This window comes from Phascolarctos cinereus, unplaced genomic scaffold, assembly GCF_003287225.1.
Source record: "Phascolarctos cinereus isolate Bilbo 61053 unplaced genomic scaffold, phaCin_HiC Scaffold_1;HRSCAF=81, whole genome shotgun sequence".
Classification (NCBI taxonomy): Eukaryota; Metazoa; Chordata; class Mammalia; order Diprotodontia; family Phascolarctidae; genus Phascolarctos; species Phascolarctos cinereus.
Genome location: NW_027555514.1, coordinates 13,885,544 through 13,907,951, shown reverse-complemented (window position 1 = coordinate 13,907,951; position 22,408 = coordinate 13,885,544). Strand labels below are relative to the sequence as shown.

General features: G+C 45.1%; 1 protein-coding gene across 4 annotated transcripts in view; it reads left to right on the top strand.

The window, feature by feature from the left end:
* RAPGEF5 (Rap guanine nucleotide exchange factor 5) overlaps nucleotides 1–22,408 on the top strand; it is a 240,308-nt gene that overhangs the window by 204,571 nt on the left and 13,329 nt on the right. For 3 of the 4 annotated variants that reach the window (XM_020993209.2, XM_020993210.2, XM_078150767.1), the window contains 7 exons: nucleotides 544–641; nucleotides 3,752–3,874; nucleotides 4,772–4,950; nucleotides 9,932–10,022; nucleotides 12,561–12,611; nucleotides 13,681–13,768; nucleotides 21,423–21,487. In XM_020993209.2, coding sequence (XP_020848868.1) covers nucleotides 544–641; nucleotides 3,752–3,874; nucleotides 4,772–4,950; nucleotides 9,932–10,022; nucleotides 12,561–12,611; nucleotides 13,681–13,768; nucleotides 21,423–21,487 — 695 coding nt within the window. Of the gene's footprint in view, nucleotides 1–543; nucleotides 642–3,751; nucleotides 3,875–4,771; nucleotides 4,951–9,931; nucleotides 10,023–12,560; nucleotides 12,612–13,680; nucleotides 13,769–17,862; nucleotides 20,697–21,422; nucleotides 21,488–22,408 lie in introns of those variants that run through there. The other variant, XR_013485165.1, reaches the window with a different exon arrangement.

Sequence of the window (22,408 nt, the reverse complement as noted above, 5' to 3'; positions counted from 1 at the left end):
CTCCTTAGAAGAGAGGTGCACAGAGTTTTGCCCATTTGGGTGATTTGTTTTTGTCCAGGAGGGGGCTGGTGATGAGGGCTGGCAGTCCGGACTTGTGGACTTCTTTGATGTGGGAAGCTCCTGGTATGCAGACTCCCTCCACAAACGTGCCTATTTGTCCTTTGTACTCAGTGAGTTTTCTAGGGCACTCAGAAGGTTAAGTGACCTGCCCATGGTCACACATGGTCATCCACGCATTTGAAGCAATCACCAACAAGCATTCATTAAGCACTTACTGTATGACAGGCCTCAAACCTAGATGTTCCTAACTCCAAGATCAGGCTCCTGTGCCCTAGGCCTTCCTGCCTTTCACTCAGCTGAGCCTTAATGCTTGTGGAGTTGAACTGAGCAGAGCAGAGTTATAATGGGATTGTCACACCACATTTCCAATTCAAGACAGACTTATTTTTAAGGGCATTTCTCTGTGAGATGCTGCTATTTAGGCATCATGTCACCAGTGCTGTTACTTTCCTCACAATCCTGTTTCTTTTTATTTCCTTAAAGAAAAGCATGAACTTCAACCAAATGACTTAGCCATCTCAAAATCACTGGAGCTATCAAGTCGGATCTATGTCTACCGGAAGGATCTGTCAGAGACTTTGGTAAGAATCATCAGTCTTTTTGTCAAATAGAAAAGAAAGACAGAAAGAAGGAAGGGGAAAAGAAGGGAAAAAAGGAAGAAAGAAAGGGAGGGAGGGAAGGAAGGAAGGGAAAGAAGAAAAGAAGAAAGAGAAAGGAAGGAAGGAAAAAAAGGAAGCTTTCCTCCGAATGTGCTTTCAAGTATAAGGCCAAAAAACAAAACAAAAAACAACAGCCATAGTTCTGAAATGATTGATGGTCAATCAACAAACATGTGTTGCGACACCAGCATGTGCTGGGTGCTAAGAAATGGAGCCCAAAATGAAGCAGGCCTTGTAAATATCAAGATAATAGACATTGGGGAAAATTCTCAAGTCTAGAGGTTTATTTCCCAGATAACCATTCAGGTTCCCATCTCAAAAGGAGACACGGTGATCTGAGAGGTTTCGACCCAATAGGGACAGCACAGATGGAGTCTGAAGGAGGACCCATGAGGCCACCTCCTCCCTTTTACATTTGGGGAGTCAGGCCCAAAAGGAAACCAGATTTGCCAGAGCTCCTCTGGGGAATAAGTAGCCAAGCTTGGACTTCCAGTTCCAAATCTGGCAGGCTTGCCAACGTCCCACCCTCTTCTCCAACTTAAACTCTGCTCACGGTAGTCTCCCTGTATGAAGGAAGCTCAGCACTTGGGTTGAACGCTTCCCCAGGACCTGAATTCCAGCACTGATGTCTGGTGAGCCTGGGGAAGTCCGGCTCAGAAAGGGACCTTACCTTGGGCAGCCTTCAGGGCAAAAGAGAGCCCGGGCCTTTAGTGCAATCTAACTCACCTACACCGTTTGAATTCCTGAAGGCAGCTGCGGAGGGAAGGTTTGCAGCCCCCTCCTCTGTTTAAAGAGGAGTGGGAGGAAGGCACTTCCGACCTGAGGGAGAATTGGGAGGCTGATAAAAAGCCGGGCTTGGGCTTTTGTTTTCAGTTCTTGCTGAGATTCTTCCTTGGATGCTCTTGGGCTTCCCATGAGCAATGCAGGCTGACTTTGCAGAACTTTATCCTTCGGGCCTCCTGGGATTGAAAGAGTTGGCTGCAGGATGGAGCCCCAGGACTTCAGCCAAATCCTTTTCCTTCTCTGGGCCTCAGTTTCCTCATCTGTAAAAGGAAGGGGTTTAGTCAAATGATTTCCGAAGTCTCTTCTGATTCTAACATTCTCCAGGTCTCAGATTTGGATTGAGTTTAATTTATTTTTCAGGTCGACACTTCAATTAGAAAGCTACAATTAGGAATTTTCTGATTGGTGCATGGGTTTAAAACTGATGTTTCCATCATCAGAGTGAAAGCTGACTTTGACGTAGCATTATTTCATGTACATTATCCTACTTGAACCTCCCCATGACCTTGAGAAGTAGGTACCCCAGCTCAGGACAATGAGGGTTTGGGAAATGAGCAATGCGGTAATCCCCATTTTACAGATGAGTTGTCTACCTGCCAAGGCATGCTCTGTCTCTACCTGCCTCTGCGGCCCAGGATTCCCTTTGGGCTTAGGGCTTTGCTTTTAGAATGCGTGTGTGATGTCAAAATCCTTTTGGAAAACAGGGAGTAGGGTCCTGAAGCAACGGGCCAGCAGATGAACTTTGAGGGCAGGAAAAGACCAGAGGAGGCTATGTGACTAAGGGAGGGAATCATATCGGGGGACCCTGGGCAGCATGAAGCATCTAGGCAAGGAAATGGGAAGGATTATAAAAGTCCAAAGACACACTCCAGCTATTTCATAACTGCACGTGGTGGAGTCAGAATGGGCAGTGCTGAGCTGTGCTGTGGACTCAGAGTGCCCCCTGGCTCTCTTGCCCCCTTGCAAAGCTCCCTAGAGGAGATATTATGCAGCTACTGGCTAGCCAGCCAATTCTTCAGGGAAATTTCATCTTGTGCTCTGAGAAGCAGCAGCCTTGGGAATCCCCCAAGGTGTCTGTGCTCTCCTGCTCCTCCAATTTTCTTGTGTTTGTTCATTACATTTCCCCCAGTAGAATGTGGGAGGGTTTGCATCCCCAAAGCCTAGCACACAGAAGATACTTTTTAAGAAATGCCTGAAAGCAGAGGGGCTTTAAAAACGCGTGAGAGAAGTCCTACTTTGGGCACTCTCTGTTTTTATGAAAAAACATTTTTACACAAAAGAACTTTCAAAAATATGAATTATACATGAATTTCTTCATTCAGAGAGCATGTATTAGATGACTGCTGTATACCAGGCAATGTACCAGGCACTATGGATTTAAATATAAAGAATGAATCGATGCCTGGGAGAAACTGACCCTGCTGAGTCTTGTCACCATGTGAAAAACCAAATTGTTAATCATTGCTTAATATTTAGCACAGAGCCTGGCACACAGGAGGCACTTAATAAATGTTTATTGATTGACTGATTGATAACTGGGAAAGCCCAGGGATGAAGGTCCTTCTTGGGAGAAGTGGTATTATATTAAACCACTTTGGAAAGGGACCACCAAAGTATTCACAGCCTGTCACAGGGACAGAGCAGAGAGGGGAGAAGTCATTTCTGTCATCTAGAGAAAATATATCTGACTCTGTGTCTCATGATCCCCTGTACATCTCGGATACACAAAACTAATTTTAGTACCAATTTTCTATGCAGCTTTGGTCTCCTCCTGCTTTATCTGTCCCAGTCCATTGATATTTTTATACAGTTTTCCTTGTTCATGGAAGGTAAAGAAAATGAAACGTATTCCATATACAACTCACGTCCATCTTTATGCACAAGGCCCATGCGATCCCTTTTGTTGGTTTTTCCACTCTCCTCAGTGGCCCACAGACTCATGCAGATAAGGAATGAGAGCCATTTCAGGGATTTTGCTTTTATTATCTTACTCCAGGGGCAGGGTCCTGTAATCAGATTTTATATTGTGTGTGAGAGAGGGGCTAATTCAATCAGAAGTCATTGATCGCAGACTCTGGTTTCTGAGCCTGTCTCCCAAATAGGTTGTAACTCATAGAAGGAGAACAGACGGGAAGAAAAATTAAGTGCACTCATCAAAGATTATTGTCGGGGCCTCCGTAGAGTAACTAATTTAGCGAGAAACATTTGGGAGTTGCTCAAGCTCCCTTTGCTTCTGCCCATCAATTTAGAGCCCACTGGTGGAGAGCGAGGAATCCCAGCAAAGGTCACTGAGGATCCTGGGAATGAACACATGGGACCTGGCCATGGAATTAATGCACTTTGACTGGGGCCTGTTCAACTCAATTCATGAGGTAAACAGTGGGGGAAAGGACGGTTGGCGGGGTGAGCTTTCAGAGAGCCTCCAGTTCAGTGCAGCTCCTGGGGAAGGCTCTCCAAGGTGCCATCGTGTAGTGAGCACAGAATAGGTGTTTTGTGAATGGAATTAAAAACCGACACAGTGTAGAGTGCTAGAAGAGTTGGAAGGGACCTTTGGTGTCATCCAGTTCAGTCCTTATCTGAAACATTCTTAATATTATTGGACAAATACTCATCGAGTATCTATCTACTCTATGACGCTGTGTGAGGCACTGGACATACAGAGATGAAGCAAGAAACAGGCTGCTGCACACTAGGTGCCTACATTGTACTAGAGGGAAGCAAGCTGCACCCAGTAAATTTGGAGAGGGAGGGACGGTGGGTGTACGAGATGGCCCCTCGACTGCGCTTTGAAGGAAGTCAGGGATGCTCAGAGCCCACAGTGAGGATGTAAAGCACACCAGGAGCAGGGGACGCTCGGGCCAAGTCAAGGGGGCAGCACAAGGGATAATGTGTAGGGTAAATAGCCATTTTGCCTGAAATGGAGAATGCAAGAAGCAGCGTGATGAGAACTAACATTTGTATTGTGCTTTTTGAAGTTTTCAGTCAAGTATCATCATCCATTTTCCATTGCCCCCTCTACGTTCTCCTCAGGAGTCATCCCTTCATTCTCAAGGAGGAGAATTTCTCCCTCCTCGGTGAACATCTCCATTTCTCCTCTGCGTCCCCTAAGGACCCTCCTAGTTCTAGGCCTCTGATTCTGTGACCTTCAGGTTGAGGAAGGCATTGAGTGACCAACACCAAGGCCCTCAAATGCCATAGCAATGCACCCCCATCTAGAAATAGGAAAAGAAAAGGGAGCCAGCCTTTGCGAGCCAGTTCTGTCCCCACAGCAAGAGCTGATTTACTTCACGTTCAGCCGACAAGGCAGCAGCGAGAACACGGCGAACCTCAGTCTCCTGCTCCAAAGATGCAACGAAGTCCAGCTGTGGGTGGCCACGGAGATTCTGCTCTGCAGCCAGCTCTGTAAGCGAGTCCAGCTGGTGAAAAAATTCATCAAAATCGCTGCTCAGTAAGTGTGAACCCTGGGGGCGCGTGGTGGACAGGGGGCCCAGGGCTTTGGGATGGACCCCAAGAGTCTAGAGTGTGAAGAGCTCTTCGTGTTACATATGGGAAAACTGAGGCAGCAGCTTGTAGAGGGCCCCCAGCCAGGAAATGACAGAGTGACAAGGATCCTTTTCCTTGTGGAGAGTGTGGGCACTGTCTCCAACAATGCAGATTGACCAGTCAATCAAAAGACATGCATTAAGCACCTTCTAGGAATCAGGTCCTGTGCTAGGGTGCTAATAGTCTTGGCTGAGTTTGGACTGAGCATCTTTCAAAAATTTGAAACATTTACATGTTGCAGTAAATGTTTAGATTAGGGCTAGAGAAACCCATAGGATTTAGGGGACTGAACCCATAAGGTTGTTATGAGGATCCAATGGGATGCTATCTGATAAGCATTTACTATGCTCTCCTCCTCCTCCTCTTCTTCCTCTAGCCCTCGGATCAGTCCCCACCATGCTTCAGTGGCCATGGGGAAGGCTGTGCCTTTCATCAACCCCTTATGTGGGGCCCACCTCTACCCCAACCTCCCAATCAGCCTTTTCCAGACAATGCAATGAAAGGTTTGGGGCTAGCCCTTGTTCAGCCACCCTCCTCTCCTTACGCTGATGCTGTTAGATTTTGAATCCCAGCAGTGCACAAAAGCAGTCAGGAGAGTGCAGCTGCAGCCACTGCCCAGGGGAAATAGAGCTTATCTTTGGGCTCTCTGCTTCCCTAGGTTCCCTTGGGCCCCCCCCCCCCCGCCTGCCCAAAGAGTCCTCCCGTACGTGTCTCCGCTTGGAATCTTTTACCAACATGAGACTTTTTCTTAAGTAGATATTATTGTGCCGGCCTCCATCTGTGCCTCTGCTAATACCATCGATGCAAAATGTGGCCTGAGACACCCCTGGTTGGCTTAGACCTGTCCCTTGAATAATCGGCTGAAATTTGTCAAGGGATGATGTCATTAGTAGAAAGAGACAGTCAATCTCAGGGCCACCTAGCTCCAATCCCAGGGTAAGTGTATCCCTTCCTTGAGGGCAGTGACACTGGAATATCTCTTCTCCCTCTGGCCCCTTCCTCTTGTGCTAGTGAGAAAGACTCTATCCCTTGGAATACAAATAGAAATGTAGCCTTAATTTCCTTATTATTATTCCAGTTGGAATGACCAAGGGAAATTAGTCATTTACACAAAGAAACGGAATTCTCCTTGCTCATTGACATCCTATTTGCATATTCCTTTTCATAGCAAATGAGCCCTTAGAACCACATTCTCCCCAACCTCTCCCTCTCCAACTCTGTGGGATAAGGTAACTTAGTTTCCTTAAGAAGTCTGGCTGCTCCAATGGGGAATTTGCTATGTAGCAACCTACAGTGAAGGGCCAGTGGTTGAACTTGATTTTGCCATCACCACAGTCTTTCAGACTTTCGTTATTATTATCCTTCCCTGGAACCAGAGGGAGAGGCTATGTGGTAAGGTGGATAGGGTACTGGAGATGGTGTCAGGAAGACCCGGGGTTAGATCCTGCCTTGGCCACTTACTAGCTCTGTGACCCTGGGAAAGAAGTCCCTTAACCTAGCAAAGCCTCAGTTTCTCCACCTGTAAAATGGGGGATAATAGCACCTACCTTACAGGGTTGTGGTGAGATTCAGATGAGAAGGCATTTCACAAACTTTTCAACACTCTACAAAAGTTGTGGGAGGATCAGTGAATGTGAAATTAGTGGCACTTGGGCAGGGTCTTTTAACCTGGCTTATGGGAGGGTTTCCCTCTTTGGAAAGGCAGCTTCAGTCTTGTGTGGTTCTCGGTCTTTGGGGGATTGGTGGTGAAGCAGCCTCATTCTGATACACAAGGGGTTCATTGACGAGGTCAATGTTATTGCTCCATCTATGATTGACTCAGCAGATTGATAGAATTTTAAGATATACACAAGGGAAGTCTAGTCAACAGGCACTCATTAAATGCCTACTATGTGCTGCATGCTGGGGATACAAAAAAAGAGGCAAAAATAGCCTGCCCTCAAGAAGTTTATGTCCTAAGGGGAGGAACAACACATAAACAACTCTGTAAAAACAAGATATAGACCGGATGAATTAAAGGTAGTCAACAGAGATCTCCGTGGATGAGAGCTGACACGTCCTCGCTAGAATGGCAAAGGATCCTCGACCTTGTGGAGAGTGTGGGCACTGTCTCCACCATGCAGATCAGTCATTTAGCATCTTCGAGGAGTCAGGTCTTGGGCTAAAGTGCTAAAGATTCCAAGTCAAGACCATAGCCCATGCATCCAATTGCTTTCTCATCCTGTGGAACTCTTGGGAATGTTCTTATAACATTACAAATTTACTTTGCTTTTTTTAAAAAAAGGAATTCAGCATATTCAGTCAATTTGAAGTACAGGATGGTTCCATATGCTTTGTGAGAAAAGAAAAAGGGAGAATACCAAGTAATTGAATATTTTCTGAGTAACAATCTATGAACACTTAAAAATATGATGTAACAAAAAGCCAGGACTGTAATGTTTCATTGGAAAGATAGTAGAAGGAGGGAGAAGAAAAGGGAATGTGAAAGCGAAAGCCCTTGGATGAACAGCTTCGGGATGCTGGGAAATGGTGCTGGACTTAGAGTTCAAGGACCTGTTTGGATCACTTCTCTATTACGTACATACATAAGCTGCTGAGTGAATCACTTTGTATCTCTGGGAACACACTTTGCTGGTCTGTACAATGATATTCGTGGTTCCTTCCAAAGTGAAACCAGGGTAGCTCAGTAGTGCAGCACATGGCATTCTGGGACTAGGGGTAAGGAAGATTTCAGTTCAGATGTGGCCACAGACACTTATTAATTGTGTGACCCTGGCTGGGCAAGTCACTTCACCTGTTTGCCTCAGTTTCCTCACCTGTAAAATCAAAGTAATTAATAACACCTACCTCCCAGGGTTGTTGTAAAGATCAAATGAGATAATATTTGTAAAGCACTTTGCAAACCTCAAAGTGCTATTATAAATACTGTTATTCTTCTTAATCTATGAATCAAGGAGTATGGGAAACATGTCGGGTTGGAGCTGATGTAAAGCACCTGGGAGACATTAACTTATGACTTTATTTACTCATACTGGGGATGGGGCTAAGTCTGAAGGAGAGATAAAAAAGGATGTCGGGGTAGAGGAATTACACCAGAGAAAAGGCAGTGGTGGGCGAGCTGCTTAGCTGGTAACTCGATTCAGGAACAGGGGGCTCAGAGTCCCTTGGAGAAACCCCATAAAGAGATATCACTAATGGCCCAGGGACTGGGATTTTGCCCCCAGGGTGGCAGATTTAGAGAGCCCCAGACAGCAGACAGGAGAGAATGAGCAATAGAATATTTATCATCTGATTAACAGGAATCATTCTTTAAACTAGGAATACACTTGGTGGTGGATGGGGGTGAGTTGCTCCCCCCCACCTGGCAGTCTTCCCGGTCACGGTCTCATGCCAGTGATGTTCTAGAGTCACCCCCTCTACTGGGATGCCATCCCCCTGCTCCTATTCATCTAACCGTCTCAGCCCCTCACCCTAGCCTCCTCACTCTCTCCTCATTCTAGCCACTCTTTGTACTGCTAATAGATTGATCTTGTCCAGACCCAGATCTGATCATACCAGTTCTCTGCTGAAAATCCTTCAACAACTCGCTGTCACCTCTCTGCTAACATTCAAGCCACTCAGCCCGGCATTCAGGGCATTAACGGGTGCCTCCTTACTTTTCCAGTTTTATTTCATGCCCTTTCTCCTCCCTAGTCTCTCCTTCAGTCACATTGAACTGTTCACCATCCTCCCTATACACCTCATACTTTTCCATCTCTGGGCCTTAGTTCACCCCATTCCTTATACTTAAAATAGCTGTTCACTCATCCCAGGCATCTTTTAAGGCCCACTTCAAATGCCACCTTTTCCATGAAGTCTTACCTGATCTGCCCCCTACTTTTGGAACTCAAATAGCACTTGGTTTGTACCTCTTTCCAATCCACTAGTCACATGTATTGTTTTGTAACACAATTGTTGACTTATATGCCTTAAACATCCTTGATTACACGCTCTGTGGGGGCAAGGGATGATTTCATCTTTCTGTGTTATCCAGCACAGAGCAGGTCCCCAACAAAGGCTTGTTGAAATAAGTCAGTATTTCTTCTTTAAGAGTTTGAATTAGAAGCATTGCTTTATGAATAGCATTTCCATAGCTGTCCATCATAAATATTCATATTATTATGGCTCTACCCTGGGGCTATTTTGATGGAGATAAATGGAATATAGATTTATAAGGGAAAATAAGTTGCAGATGAGCTGTATGGGGTGATGGGATCTTTACTGGAAAAAAATGAAAACAAGGGGTTGATTCATGAATCCTTAGAATGAGAACAAGCAGCTGGGGTGAATGTTCTAAGCAGAGTTTGCAGGACGAGTGATAAAGGCAGATGAAAAGCATGATGCCTTCTGTCACATTTCTAAAGGAAGGGGGAGGGAAGGGGGATAATGTAAATTGGCCTGAGGGTGCTTAGAAGGCCCCATATTCCTAAAGGGGATTATCTGGGGAAATATTGGAAAACGTTCTTCTCATAATTCACAAACTTGTTAGCCATATGACCATGGTCAGGGTCAAAGGGGAATAATAGCATGTCTACTAACCTTTACCTTATGGGGATGGTAGAAGAAAGAACTTTACAAACTTTCAAAGACATGGACATTAATTGTGGCAACTGTCTACTATTATCACTAGCAATGTGAGTGAGTGAGAAAGCTCTCTGGGAGTATTTGAAGTGGTCCCTAGCTTTCCACTGCAGTGGTCAGGAGTGGATGCCCCTGGGGAGGACCCCTCAGCTCTCCACGCTTGACCTCAGGGGCCAAGGAGATCCTTTTCACCTTTTCTCTTCTGGGATTATCTAAAGAATGGACATTGACCTCAAAGTGACATCAGTTTCCTTTTATTCCAACAGCTGCAAAGCCCAAAGAAACCTGAATTCTTTCTTTGCCATTGTAATGGGTCTCAACACTGCATCAGTCAGCCGGCTGTCTCAGACCTGGGAGGTAAGCAGCTGAGATCAGAGAACCATTGGTGGGGTTCCTTTAACCGGAGTGGGAAGGGCTTCTGTGAAAAGACTGCCTTTGGAAAGATTTAATTGAAACACTTTTAAAAAGTGAATATATTCTATTTTAAAAAACCTAAGTAAATGTATTGAGTTCTGAGGAGCTGTATTAAAACACGAGAAAAAAATTCCATTTATTGAAAAGGAGAACATAGCAATTTGAAGACTGTTTAGGAAACAAGGGGAATTGAAGGATGAGAAGCCTTAGGTAGGGTCAGTTCTGCTGGGATTAATATTTTGGTTCTGGCTATTTCTGTTTGAATGAATGACAAATGCAACAGCCTTAACTGTGGCCTGATTACATCGATTAATGATCCCCAAAGCCAGGAACTAATGTATAGATATCAACCAGGAAGCAATAGTCAAAGAAATCTGAATCTGTAATAAAGAAAAGAATGAAATGTCTAGAAAAATCGTGTGTTCAAATAATTCCGGGTCTTCAAGTTCCCCCTCAGAGGGCAAAGGTTAGGGACTAGAACTGTGGGACCTCCTGGAGAAGGAAACTCCCTTTACTAATGCAGGTTAGCTAGCACCTGCTCTACAACCCAGATAGTTGACTAAAGATCAGTGAGATGTTAAGGCGTTTGTTTAAGGGCATTTAGCCAGTATGTGCCAGAAGAGGACTTGAACCCATGTCTTCCTAGTTTCAAGACTAGCTCTCATTTCCTTCCCTATCCTATCCTCACTCAGTCTAGTGAATGTACCACCAGTGTCTCATATAATTCTGGTATCTCCAAGCCAGGAGAGAAAAGAAAAAGCCAAAGAAATTCTACAAGAGATGAGCAGAGAGCTGTGACTTCCTTGGAACTGATGAGATATTCACAGTTCTACAGAAGCAGAATTTGGACTCAGGAAGACCTGAATTCAAATTCCACCTTTGACACCTGCTAGCTGTGTGACCCTGGGCAAGATGGTTTATCTTTATGAGCCACAGATAATTGTCTAAGGCTGCCTACTAAGCCCTAGATGGTTTATGTGAAATTGTAGGTGCTCGGTGCATTGAAATATGCAAACATTGCCATCATTTTCTTCCCTATGTCCAAAGGGTATTATTTGGCAGATGGGGAAGAAAAGAGTTGGAGGCTCTCATGAGATCGTAGACTTTGACAGACAGATGAAAGAGATGACAGCAACCATTATGATCCAGTGCATACACAAAAAGAAATCCTTACTCTAGTGTGCCCAACAAGTGACCATCCAGCCTTGCTTGGAGACCTCCAAGGATGGGGAGCTCACCCCCTCCTGAGGCAGCCCATTCCGCCCTGACACAGCTCCACTTGTTAGCAAATTTTTTCTAGGCATTGAGCCTCAGTGGGCCTCGTGGCAACTTTAGCCCATTGCTCCTGGCTCTGCCTCTGCCCCCGCCCCCCGCACCAAACAGAGCCAGCCTAATCCCCTTCCCATGAGATGGTACTTCGGTTACTCTCTTATCTCCACTAATACCATCAGGGAAGATAACACGTTGAGTCACAGGTAGTCTTCTGCCAGAGGCATTCTAATTCTCACAGCTAGAAAGCACCTGAAATTTTAAAGCTGTCTTTGTATCTGTCCCTGGCACCTAGGACAGTGCCTCCTGGTTCATAGTGGGCACCTAATAAACGCTGGTTGAATGAGAAAGGCTTTGAGTAAAGACTGGGTAATGACCTGTATGTTGCCATCCTAAGGACCAGCCTAACTCAGTTCCAAGAGGCACATTGCCAGGTTGGCCAAAAGGAGACAAATTTTTCAGGCACAGCAACTCTCAAAAACAATGTACTTGGTCATAGAGTTTGTGACCTGACGCTGCGAAGGTCCAGGCAGCCCCACACCTACAAAACTATGATTTTTGCAAGGTAACATAATTTCATTCCCTTCCCAGGAAGGCCTGCTCATCTGTGAGCCTGTCCAAGCCACACAGCAGAGTGTTCCACAGGGCACCGCCTGGGCTCTCTTGTGGACTAGTTACAATTTGTCTTTTGGCTTGGTAACCTTCTGGGCCACCTATTGAAATGGCTGTATATTCAAAATCAGAGACCTGCCCCAGGATTCCTTCAACCAAGTAGGTCCGAGCACATCATTTTTTGACACTTTCACTCACTGCCTTGAAAGCTAATTAGGCCATTTACCTAGAAGATGCCAGCCTACATTATTATTTCAAGCTCAACATTACTATTAAAGACAAATAGAAAATACATCAAAGTCAGGGGATGGAATTGAAACCCAAGAAGTTTTCATTAAAGGATCATTGTTGTGTAGAATGTCTAATGAGGCTCGATAGGTTTCAGAATGAGTGGCCTCTCTACCCTGCGATACTCAGTGATATTTGTCAGGACTATCTTGCTAAGAACACTAGGAAGAAGTGATGAAACCCAACCAGGACACAGTTCACTGAGAGTTTTTATGTTCAGAAACGTAACACAGCTGAACAAAACTTAACAAAAACTCTCCTTTGCATCCCTTGACTTATTTACCCTTTGTCCTCTGGCTTTTTTTCTTCCAGAAAATCCCCGGGAAGTTTAAGAAGCTTTTCTCTGAGTTGGAGAGTTTAACAGTAAGTACTCCCATCTGATCAATGGCTTGAAATTCTTTCAGCATTTGGGCCATTTCCTTCTCTCCCCATGGTGTGAAATGCTCCGGGAGGCACATGCTTGTTTCAGAAGCAGCTTATGGTTTGAAGGGAGATGGTGTCAGAGATGGAGTATGTCCATTCCTTGTGGAAAGGTGTGGGAATGGCTTTGGGGGATGATTTTCAGAAGAAATATTTGAAGTCATCCCCCAAAGCTCCCTTGAAATGTGAAACAGTATGAAAGAGGAAAACAAATAGCTCCCTAGCCCTCAGCTCTTTCCCATTTTTAGAATTATTTGAGGAGTATTACAGTGTTATTTAGAGAGTGTTTTTAGAGAAGATCAGTGGGGCTCTATCATTTCTCTGAAGTCTCTGTGGATCATTTAGGATGTGGATGGAGGTGAATTTTTCTTTGAAGATGTAATAACAACAAGGGAACCTCATGATGGAAATTATGCTGCAAAAAGGAAACAGGATAGAATCCATGTAGGCAGAGACCCAGCCAGGGAGGGGGGTGGCTGAGGGTTTTCCTTAGGGTGGGAAATTTCAAGGGCCCCAACAACCCTCTCCTACAGCCACTTCTTCCTCTATGACCTCACTGCCCTCGTGGTGGCAGTAATGGTATCCACATTCTGGGAACACTTCCTTCACTGCCAAGCCTGCCTCTGGGGCAGAAGCTTCAGTGGCTTTATCCAGGGGCTAGACACTTCCTCTCCTCTCCTACACCCACCCACCCAGCTGTGATGACACAGACGAGATGAGCCTCCCCACCCACCTGTTCACCTCCAACCTGCCTTAGGAATTTCTGGTTTGAGCTCTGCACATGAGGCCAGTCTAAGACCTTCCAAAGTCATTTCCCATTCACAAGGAGCGACAGTATGGGTTCTGTTCACTGTTTGGGCCATTGATTCTCTTTAAAAATTGACAACCTTCTCCATCCTGAGAAAGGGAGCTCTTCAGAGCTAAACTACCTTCATGTTGTGAGGCTAATAAGGTGGATTTCAAATATTTGTAGTTCATTCATTTTCTCTTTGTTTCTTCAATGGTTCTGCAGGACCCTTCCCTGAATCATAAAGCCTACAGAGATGCATTCAAAAAGATGAAGCCTCCCAAAATCCCCTTCATGCCACTCCTACTTAAAGGTAAATCTTCTCTGGTGTTCCTGGGTGGTAATTCCATCTTTTCTCTAGCTCTGCAGCCTGGCAGAGAGGGGACCAGCTTGGAACTGGGAGGATCTGAGTCTGGTCTCTGACATTTCCAGTCCAGGTGACCCTGAACATGTCACTTTCAGTGCCCAATGAAACCTTTCTAGACTAGAAGTCACACATAAGGGCTGGACTTGGAGTTAGGGAAGAGCTGAATTTGAATTCAGGCTCTGATACCTACCAACTGTTTGCAGACAGGCAAATCACTTGACCTCTTGAAACTTCAGTTTCCTCATCTGTAAAGTGCGGATAATGTCACTTTCTTTAACTCGCATGTTGACGAAGAGGGGTGAGATTTAGGAAAACTAATTGTGTTTTCTCTTGGAAAAGAATAGTGGCCAACTGGCTTCTGATATGTCAAAATACATTAATTGTCCTGGGAAGAAAATCTCCTTGTATTAGCTTTTTTATAACTTACAGAGGGCAGCTAGGTGCTGCAGTGAGTAGATAGAGTGCCAACCACACCTGGATTCAGGCAAACCTGAGTTCAGATCTGGCCTCAGACACTTACTAGTTGTGTGACCCTGGGCAAGTCACTTAAACCTGTTAGCCTCAGTTTCCTCATGTTGTAAAGTGAACTGGAGAAGGAAACGACAAGCTGCTTCAATATTTCTGCCAAGAAAAGGTCCCAAAGAGTTGGACATAACTGAAAAATGACTGAACAACAGCAAACTTAGAGAATGTGGGACTTGTAAGGTTTATGTTATCTTGTGATTTAGCTCTGTTTCTAAGATCTTAGGATCCAAAGTGGATATATTTAGGGTAAGAAAGGGGCTTAAAGTTCATTCTGTCCTTTCATTGTCCAGTTGAGCAAACCTCCAGCCATAGACGTAAAGGGGGTGCCCCAGGTTCCACAGCAGGAAAGCAGCCAGACTGGCCCTCGGCGCCAGAGTACTCTGCTTTGAAAGTCATCGTTCTATGAGGCCACAGTGACCACAGAACGTGATTCCATTAAACCTGGTGCACACTAGCATCTTCCATCAGGAAGACCAAGAAGAAACACTAGAATAAAAGAAGCAGCTTGTGGCCAGTGATGCTGCGTGGTCACTTCCTAACTCTGAAGGTGATGGCCATAATCTGCCAGCGCTTTCTACATACGTCTTTTTGGTTGTTTGGAGAAGCAATAGAGTGCATGGGAACACGGAGAGAAGACATATTTTCTGCTTGCTGAGGGAGGACCCATTTGAGGAGATATTTGTAGCTGCAGAGATGCCCATGGGGGGAGGACAAGAGGAAGCCTGCAGACTTGGCTCTCCCTGGGGAGAGCGGCTCCAGTAGCGATAAGGTCATACCCACATTGCAGGGGGATGAGAAGTGAGTGGGTGGGAAGGAAGCACTCCCTCACTCCCCAGCTCTAGTAAGCTGGCGGACGGATGCTGTGGCTCTGGCCTTGGCACAGTCTCCTCAAGCCATCTTCCCCACCCCTGCGACCTCTAATTCATGTCCTCCCTCCCCGGGTCTCTTGGAGTGGCCTCCTGCCTCATCCCCTTGGCTCCACCCTGTCATGTCCCCAGTTCTTCCTTCACACTGCTGCCAGTGAATTCTTAGCCATCTGCCTCCTGGTCATGGCGCCCCTCTGGTCAGACACTTGAAGTGGGTCCCATTACCTGGCATTCAAGGCCTTCCACCATCTGGTTCTAGCTCACTTTTCCATTCCTTGCCCCCCATATCCCCTTTTCTTCCCTTTCCTGCCTCCATAACCTTTGTTCATGCCACCACTCCCATAATTAAAGTAGACTCTTCATCCCCCAACCTGCCAGTCTCTGCCCAGTAAAATTCTTTCCTTCCTTCAAGGACCAACTGAGATACACAACAGCCCTGTTCTCTCCTGAAATTTCCCAGCAGAATCCCCTCCTTTGCCCTGGTTGCATCAGGTCATAGGTGTTTGTGGCCTGGCAACAGAGACTTCCTTCCCTCCCTGAGCCTGAGGAGAGCTCAGGAGCCCTAGGAGTAGGAGCTGACAGACTCCTGCCAACACTGATTTATAACCTTCATGACATACAGAAGGCTAAGCTGTATGAAATGGGTGCAGGGCAGTAGGGACATTTAGCCAAGCAGATCCAAGCATATTCAAGGTAAAAAAAAAATTTTTTTTTAAGTTTTGTTGACGTGAAATGGAGCCAAGAAAGAGATGGAATCTGAGCTATTCAACCTCAAATCTCATTTTGCTAAAGTTCATTTGATTCTTCAAGCGCTTTATTTTTAAGCTCCCATCATTCAGGGTTATGATTTTTATTTACTAACCCAAAGGCAGGAACCATAGGCAGCCCTGCAGTCACTGAGCTTCCATATGGACAAGTTGGGGCGGGGGGACCAGAGAAGGAGTAGGGACACATCTGGGAATGAAACAGATTTGAGTCTGAAAGGTTTTATTGGAAGCAATAAATAATTTTTAAAGTTACAAGAAAGCCCTTGACAGCCTCTTTTTAAACTCAACTCAAATGAAGCTCAGCTCCCCACTGCACATGTGCTCCCTTTGAAAAACTAAGCTGGTTGGATTTCCAATCCCCCCCCCCGCAAATACTTAATAAAATTTGGTGTGTCACCCTTATATCTGAGCATGGATGCAATTTTCTGCTCCACTGGGTTTATCTATGCTTAGTCGTTGGCAGCAAAGCAGATTTCTAATTTTCCCCCCACAAATATCTGCCTTCATCTTAAAGGAACGAGCAGAGAGTGAATGTTCTATTTGGTTTTTAATTAGACGCCTTCTCTAGTTTTAAATCAGCATTTTGCAGTATTGTTCCTTTATCTTGATTTGTTTCTGTCAATTTGACAACAAACCTGGGCAGGCACAAATCTTTGGTCCCAATCCCCCAGCCCCCATTTGAGAGCTGCTAACACTGGCATCAAAAATAATTTAGAAAAAGACGACAGGTTAGCATGAAACGTGACACAGAATTTCTCGTGCCTGGAGGGACGTCATTCAGTTAAAACAAGTATGGCCTGAAATTAAATCTTTCAATCAAAGTTGAAAACAATTTTTTTTTCTGGTGAGTTAGGCAGTATCCTTCCTCCCTCTCCCCATTTCTCTCTTCCCCCTCTCCTCTCTAATCCCTCTGTTCTCTTTTCTCTTCTCTGTTTCCGGATCCATGTTTCTCAAAATTTATAAACAGTAATTTGTAATCGGCGCCTAGTTCCTCGGGAATGTTTTTAATTAGGAAAGTGTGTGCACTGGTTTGATGGAATTGGATTACTCAGGCTTACTGGAATGATTCTTTTGAGTGACAGCTTTCAATCAACATTCAATCCTTCAACAAACAGTTTTGTTATCTTTGGGGCTCTTACTTTGTCTAAACCTGGGATTTCATCCATCTCCATAGTTCCCTGGTGAGCAAACTTCCTCTTCCAATATAGATCAACAATTCTCCAGCACTTTTTACGGTCTTAGAAAGTTGCCTGGGATGCAGAGGAGTTCAATGACTGGCCTGCAGTCCCCAAATCACGTGGACTCAAGAGGTCCTGTCACTAACTGCTGCTCTCTGCTTGTTGTGCATTCGACCACATCTGTCTCCCTGTGACCCCATGTACACCAATACTGTCCGTAGGTTCTTCTTGGCAAAGATACTGGAATGGTTTGCCAGTTCCTTCTCCAGCTCATTTGACAGATGAGGAGACTGAGGCAAACAGGGTTAAGTGACTTGGCCAGGGTCACAGAGCTAGTAAGTGTCTGAGGCCAGATTTGAACTCAAGTCTTTGTGACATTAGGCCTAGCACTCTACCCACTGAGCCATCCAGCTGCTTTCTACTATGTGCTACCTTACATTATTTTAATTGTTATCGATTATTCTCTTGCACTCATGATGTCTTATAGGCATCTCAAATTTAACATGTCCAAAACAGAATTCATTATCTACCCCCTACACAGATACCCCAAATCCATCCCTCCCCCAAAGTCCACTACTTTTACTGGGAGGTAGGAGCCATCCCAGGTTTTTCCCCTCATTCCTCATCTTATTGCTTCTAACGCCAATGACATCTCTACCACCCAGACTCTACTCTCCACTTGCATGGTCTCTTCTCTTCTCCAGGCCCTCATCACCTCTCATCTGGATCGTTCCAATAGTGTCTTCTTTGCTGTCCAGTGACCTTGTGTCTTCTCCAGTTCATTCTCTGCACGCCTGCCAAACTAATATTTCTGAAATAACCACCTGGTCATATCATTCCCTTCTAGTCAAAAAAATCTGTAGGGTTTGCTCATTTTTTTAAAAAAAAATTATTTTTCTGGCATTTAAAGCCCTCAGTAATATGGCTGTCACTTACCTTCCCACTCTAATTTCATATTACTCATCTTCCTACACATTGTGCTACCTACAAGAGGGAGGAACAGTGTTCGCAGGAAGGATAACAGGGGACACATTTTAGTATTCTCTTTGACAAATATGTATTTTTAATGCTAGGACATGGAATTCCCGTTGGCACATAAAGACATATTTTGTGATAAGTCAAGTCCATGGATCACAGTGAGATCTCAAAGCTGGGGTGGAAGACTCATTGCAGAAAAGAGGGGCGGGGCAGATGGAAGTGGTCATGTAGACAAAAACAGAGGGTAAGATCTGGAATCAAGAACTAGGTTTGCACCCTGGCCCTTCTACTTACTTGGCAGAAGTGAATTCACCTTTCTGGACCTCAGTTTTCTCATTTGTAAGAAATGGGGATTAGACCGGACTATTTCTAAGGTCCTTCCTCACCTCTACTGCCCACCCAAGCCAACAAGCCACCGTGAAAGGAAACAGGTTATTTACAGAGAACCCTCTTTGTCTATAGAATGCCACCCAAGACAATGAGGCCATACAAATGCTTCTGTAAATGCTACTTTGTTGCAGTGTCTTTCATCCATGGTAGGAGCTAGCACGAGTGAGTTCAGCAGAATGTAATGAGTAGCCGGTATATATCTGACAGGCAATCCCGCAAGAGATGCCTTTATCCCAACACCACGTTTACAAGCCTCATTTGTGTGCGTGGTGCTCCACATTCACTGGGAGAGAGAGGTGAACCTTTACTCCTTGCCAAGGGTACAAAATGCCTCGCCTCAGCTCAGGGGCTGCCCCATTCTCAACAAAGAAAATAAGTTGCAACACAATCCCGGTGTATTTTAAGAGATGCAATTTCATCTCTGTATGAAAGAGCAAGTCTGCTCTATTGTCTTGACTAGAAATTTCATAGGTCAGTCTTCTGATAAGATAAAGTTAGTAGAAATAATGATCTGGAACAATCAGGGTTCAAATCTGTCTCTTACACTTTCTAACAATGTGACCCCTGGGCAAGCCACAACCTCTCTCAGCCTCAGTTTCCTCATCTATGAAATGGGAACAATAATAATAGCACCTAAGTCCCAGGGTTGCTGTGAGGATCAAATGAGATCTTGTGTGTAAGGTGCTTTGTGAGGTGAAACTCAGAAGCACAATACAAAAGAGCTAGGATTTTAATTATTAAATAATTGTGACATCTAGATAAAATCCAACCACTAAATATCAGTAGGAAGTATGCACTCATCCTGGTGGGATGGGTTTTTACTCATAGTGTTAGGTGGATACTAAAGAAGTTGAATAACTTCACTCAAGAGTATTCCTTAATGGTTCAATGTTACTTTGGAAGGTCTCTAGTAGAGTGCCCCAAGGATCTGTGCTTTACTCTTTGACATTCCTTCTTTTTTTTTTTTGGATAGATGCAGAAATTTGGATAAAAGCTTTGCAGACAATCCAAACAAAGCTGGATGGGGCAGCTAACCCCCTAGAATCCAAAAAGACCTTGATGGGCTAGAGTAGTAAGCTGAGTCTAATAAGAAAATATTTAATGGGGAGAAATATGAAGTCTTAGGCTTAGGTTTGAGCAATTAGCTAGTACAGGATGAGGAAAAATTATTAAAGTAGTTTATCTGAAAAAAAATCTGAGGGCTTTAGTGGACCAAAAGCCAAATGAATCAACAGTATGAAATGGTGGCCAAGAAAGCTAACGAGACGTTAAGCTGCTTTGACAGGCATCGCTTCTGGGAGTAAGAAGGTGATGGTCTAGCTGTCTTCTGCCTTACTCAGGCACACACAGGGTTTGGTATACTTCTGCATACCATAGTTCATATTCATAAAGCAAGAGACTTTCTAGAGAAGTACCAGCACACTGGTGCTACTGCCGTGTGAAGAGGAGGTGTGGGAAATGGGAGATGAGGTACAGGAAGTGAAAGACGAGGTACAGGAAGTGAAAGATTAGGTACAGGAAGTGGGACGTTTAGCCTGGAGAAGAAAAGGCTGAGAGCGGGGAGCAGAACACAAGAGCCATCTTGAAATATCTGAAGAGCTATCAGATAGAAGGATTCGACTTGGTCATTTTGGCTCCAGTGGGCAGGAGTAGGAGCTCTGAGAGGCCAGGAAGAGCCCTTTCGAAGGCGGATGGAGGAGAGGGGCTTCCCCTTGCCTAGCGGCCTTCCAGTGAAGACTGGGCATCCACTCCCTGGCTGTGTTGTCTGTTCAGCCGCATCTCAGACCAGAGGCTCTTTGAGGCTCAGGGCTACTTTCCAGCCCAAATGATCCATTTGCCATCCTGTGTATCCCTTATTATGCTTTATGCCCCTTTCTAAGTCCCATTGGCTTTCTTGCTTTTCCTCACACGTGCCATCCCGTCACCAGTCTCTGTGCCCAAGAGGGTCAGGCTGTGCCCGTCCTGGGATGCGCTTGCCTCTCCATTCTGTCTCTGATCATCTCTAGCTTCTCTCAAAGCTCAATTCCGACACCACCAGCTCTACAGCAACAGTGATGGCGATGATGACACTGAAGAAAGCTAACGTCGATGTAGTGCTTACTGTGTGCCAGGCACCGTGCTAAGCACTTGATAATTACTATCTCATTTGATCCCCGAACAACCCGTTGAGGTAGGTGCTATTATTATCTCCATTTTAAAGATGAGCAAACTGAGGAAAGGAGCGCTTAAGTGACTTGCCCAGGGTCACATAGCTAGTAAGTGTCTGAGGTCACATTTGCACCCAGGTCTTCCTGACTCCAGGCACTTAGTTGCCTGATAGATGACAAATATCCTGGTCGTTCTCAATGGATAGTGCCCTCATACCTTCACTCACCTTTGTAGGTGTTGCATCTCCCCAGCAGAATGGAAGCTTCTTGAGGGTAGGCATTGCTTTGTTTGTATCTTTGTGTCCCCAGTACATGCTGTTGTTGTTCAGGTGTTCATTTGTGTCCAACTCTTCATGACCTCTGGACCACAGCACACCAGTGTTGTCCATGGGGTTTCCTTGACAAAGATAATAAGGTGGTTTTCCATTTCTTTCTCCAGTGAATTAAGGCAAACAGAGGTTAAGTGACTTGCCCAGGGTCACACAGCTAGAAAGTGGTTGAGGCTGGATTTGAACTCGTCTTCTTGACTCCATGCCACCACTCCATGTGCTATGAAACCACCTAGCTGGCCTTTGATAAATCCTTATTGAAATGATATAGAGCCTTACCTCAATTCCCAGTCTAAATGGAATGTTACGTGCATGCTCCTAAAATGTTGAACATTTCTAACATGTATTTTGCTGTGCCAGGAGTTCAAGTACTTTCTCCCTTCTAATATTGTCTGTCTGTACTTTTCTTTTGACTTTCAGATGTGACATTCATCCATGAAGGAAATAAAACTTTCTTGGATAACCTCGTCAATTTTGAAAAGCTGGTAGGTAAATACCAAAAACAAAATCAAAAATCCTACCCCCCTTGGAGGTCAGCATCTGCTTTCCTTTCTAGGTTCCTGGACTCAGGCTGTGTGATTGCTTGTCATTCGGTGCCTTGTGACTCCCAGGACCTGGGCCCCAGACTTTCTGGGCTGCCCATAAAGTGTCATTCAGTTAAAAACACATTCAGCAGCAGGGCTAGCCATGAGAGCCTACTAACATTAGGGTAGCTTTTGATTTGCAAAAATGGGATTGATGTGGTTTGGCTTTGGTATTATTGAGCTAGAAATGAAATGGTAAATCCTTGGGGGGATAGGATGGGAAATGCACACTTTCACTGCTTTATGAACATCCCTTTCCCTCCCCTCAAAAAGCCCCTAACAACTAAACTGATCCTTCGAGCGTTTCTGGAGCTCCCGACAAGGGAGGCTTATGTCAGCATCTGGGGAGGACGGTCATCCTCTGCCCAACTGTTACGGCATGACCTGGGGGAAGGGAGGAAATGAGAACCTCCCTTAGTCTTCTGCTTCTTTGTCAGTGAAGGCTAGGGAGCTTTCTATTCGTTCATTCTTCATTCAGTTCACATTTGTTAAGCACCTACTATGTGTAAGACACCAGAGCTATAACTTAGAACTTTGGCACCCAGGCCTAATTAGCACTCTCCTGTGATATGTTTCAAGATTAATCTTCCAGACTAATTATGAAGGTTCATCCTTAGTTTCTCAAAACAAATTAGGAAAAAGCCCAGTCTGTGCAGTGAACACATTCTCTGAATTCCCAGTGACCTGTTATCCTTGAGGCACTCACCGTGAGAAGGAGGGTCCAGGCCTCCAGACAGTGTAATAGACAAGAGCCAACATGGCAGAGTGGAGAGGACACTGGCCTGGAATCAGGCAGATGTGGGTTCAAACCCTACCTCAGAC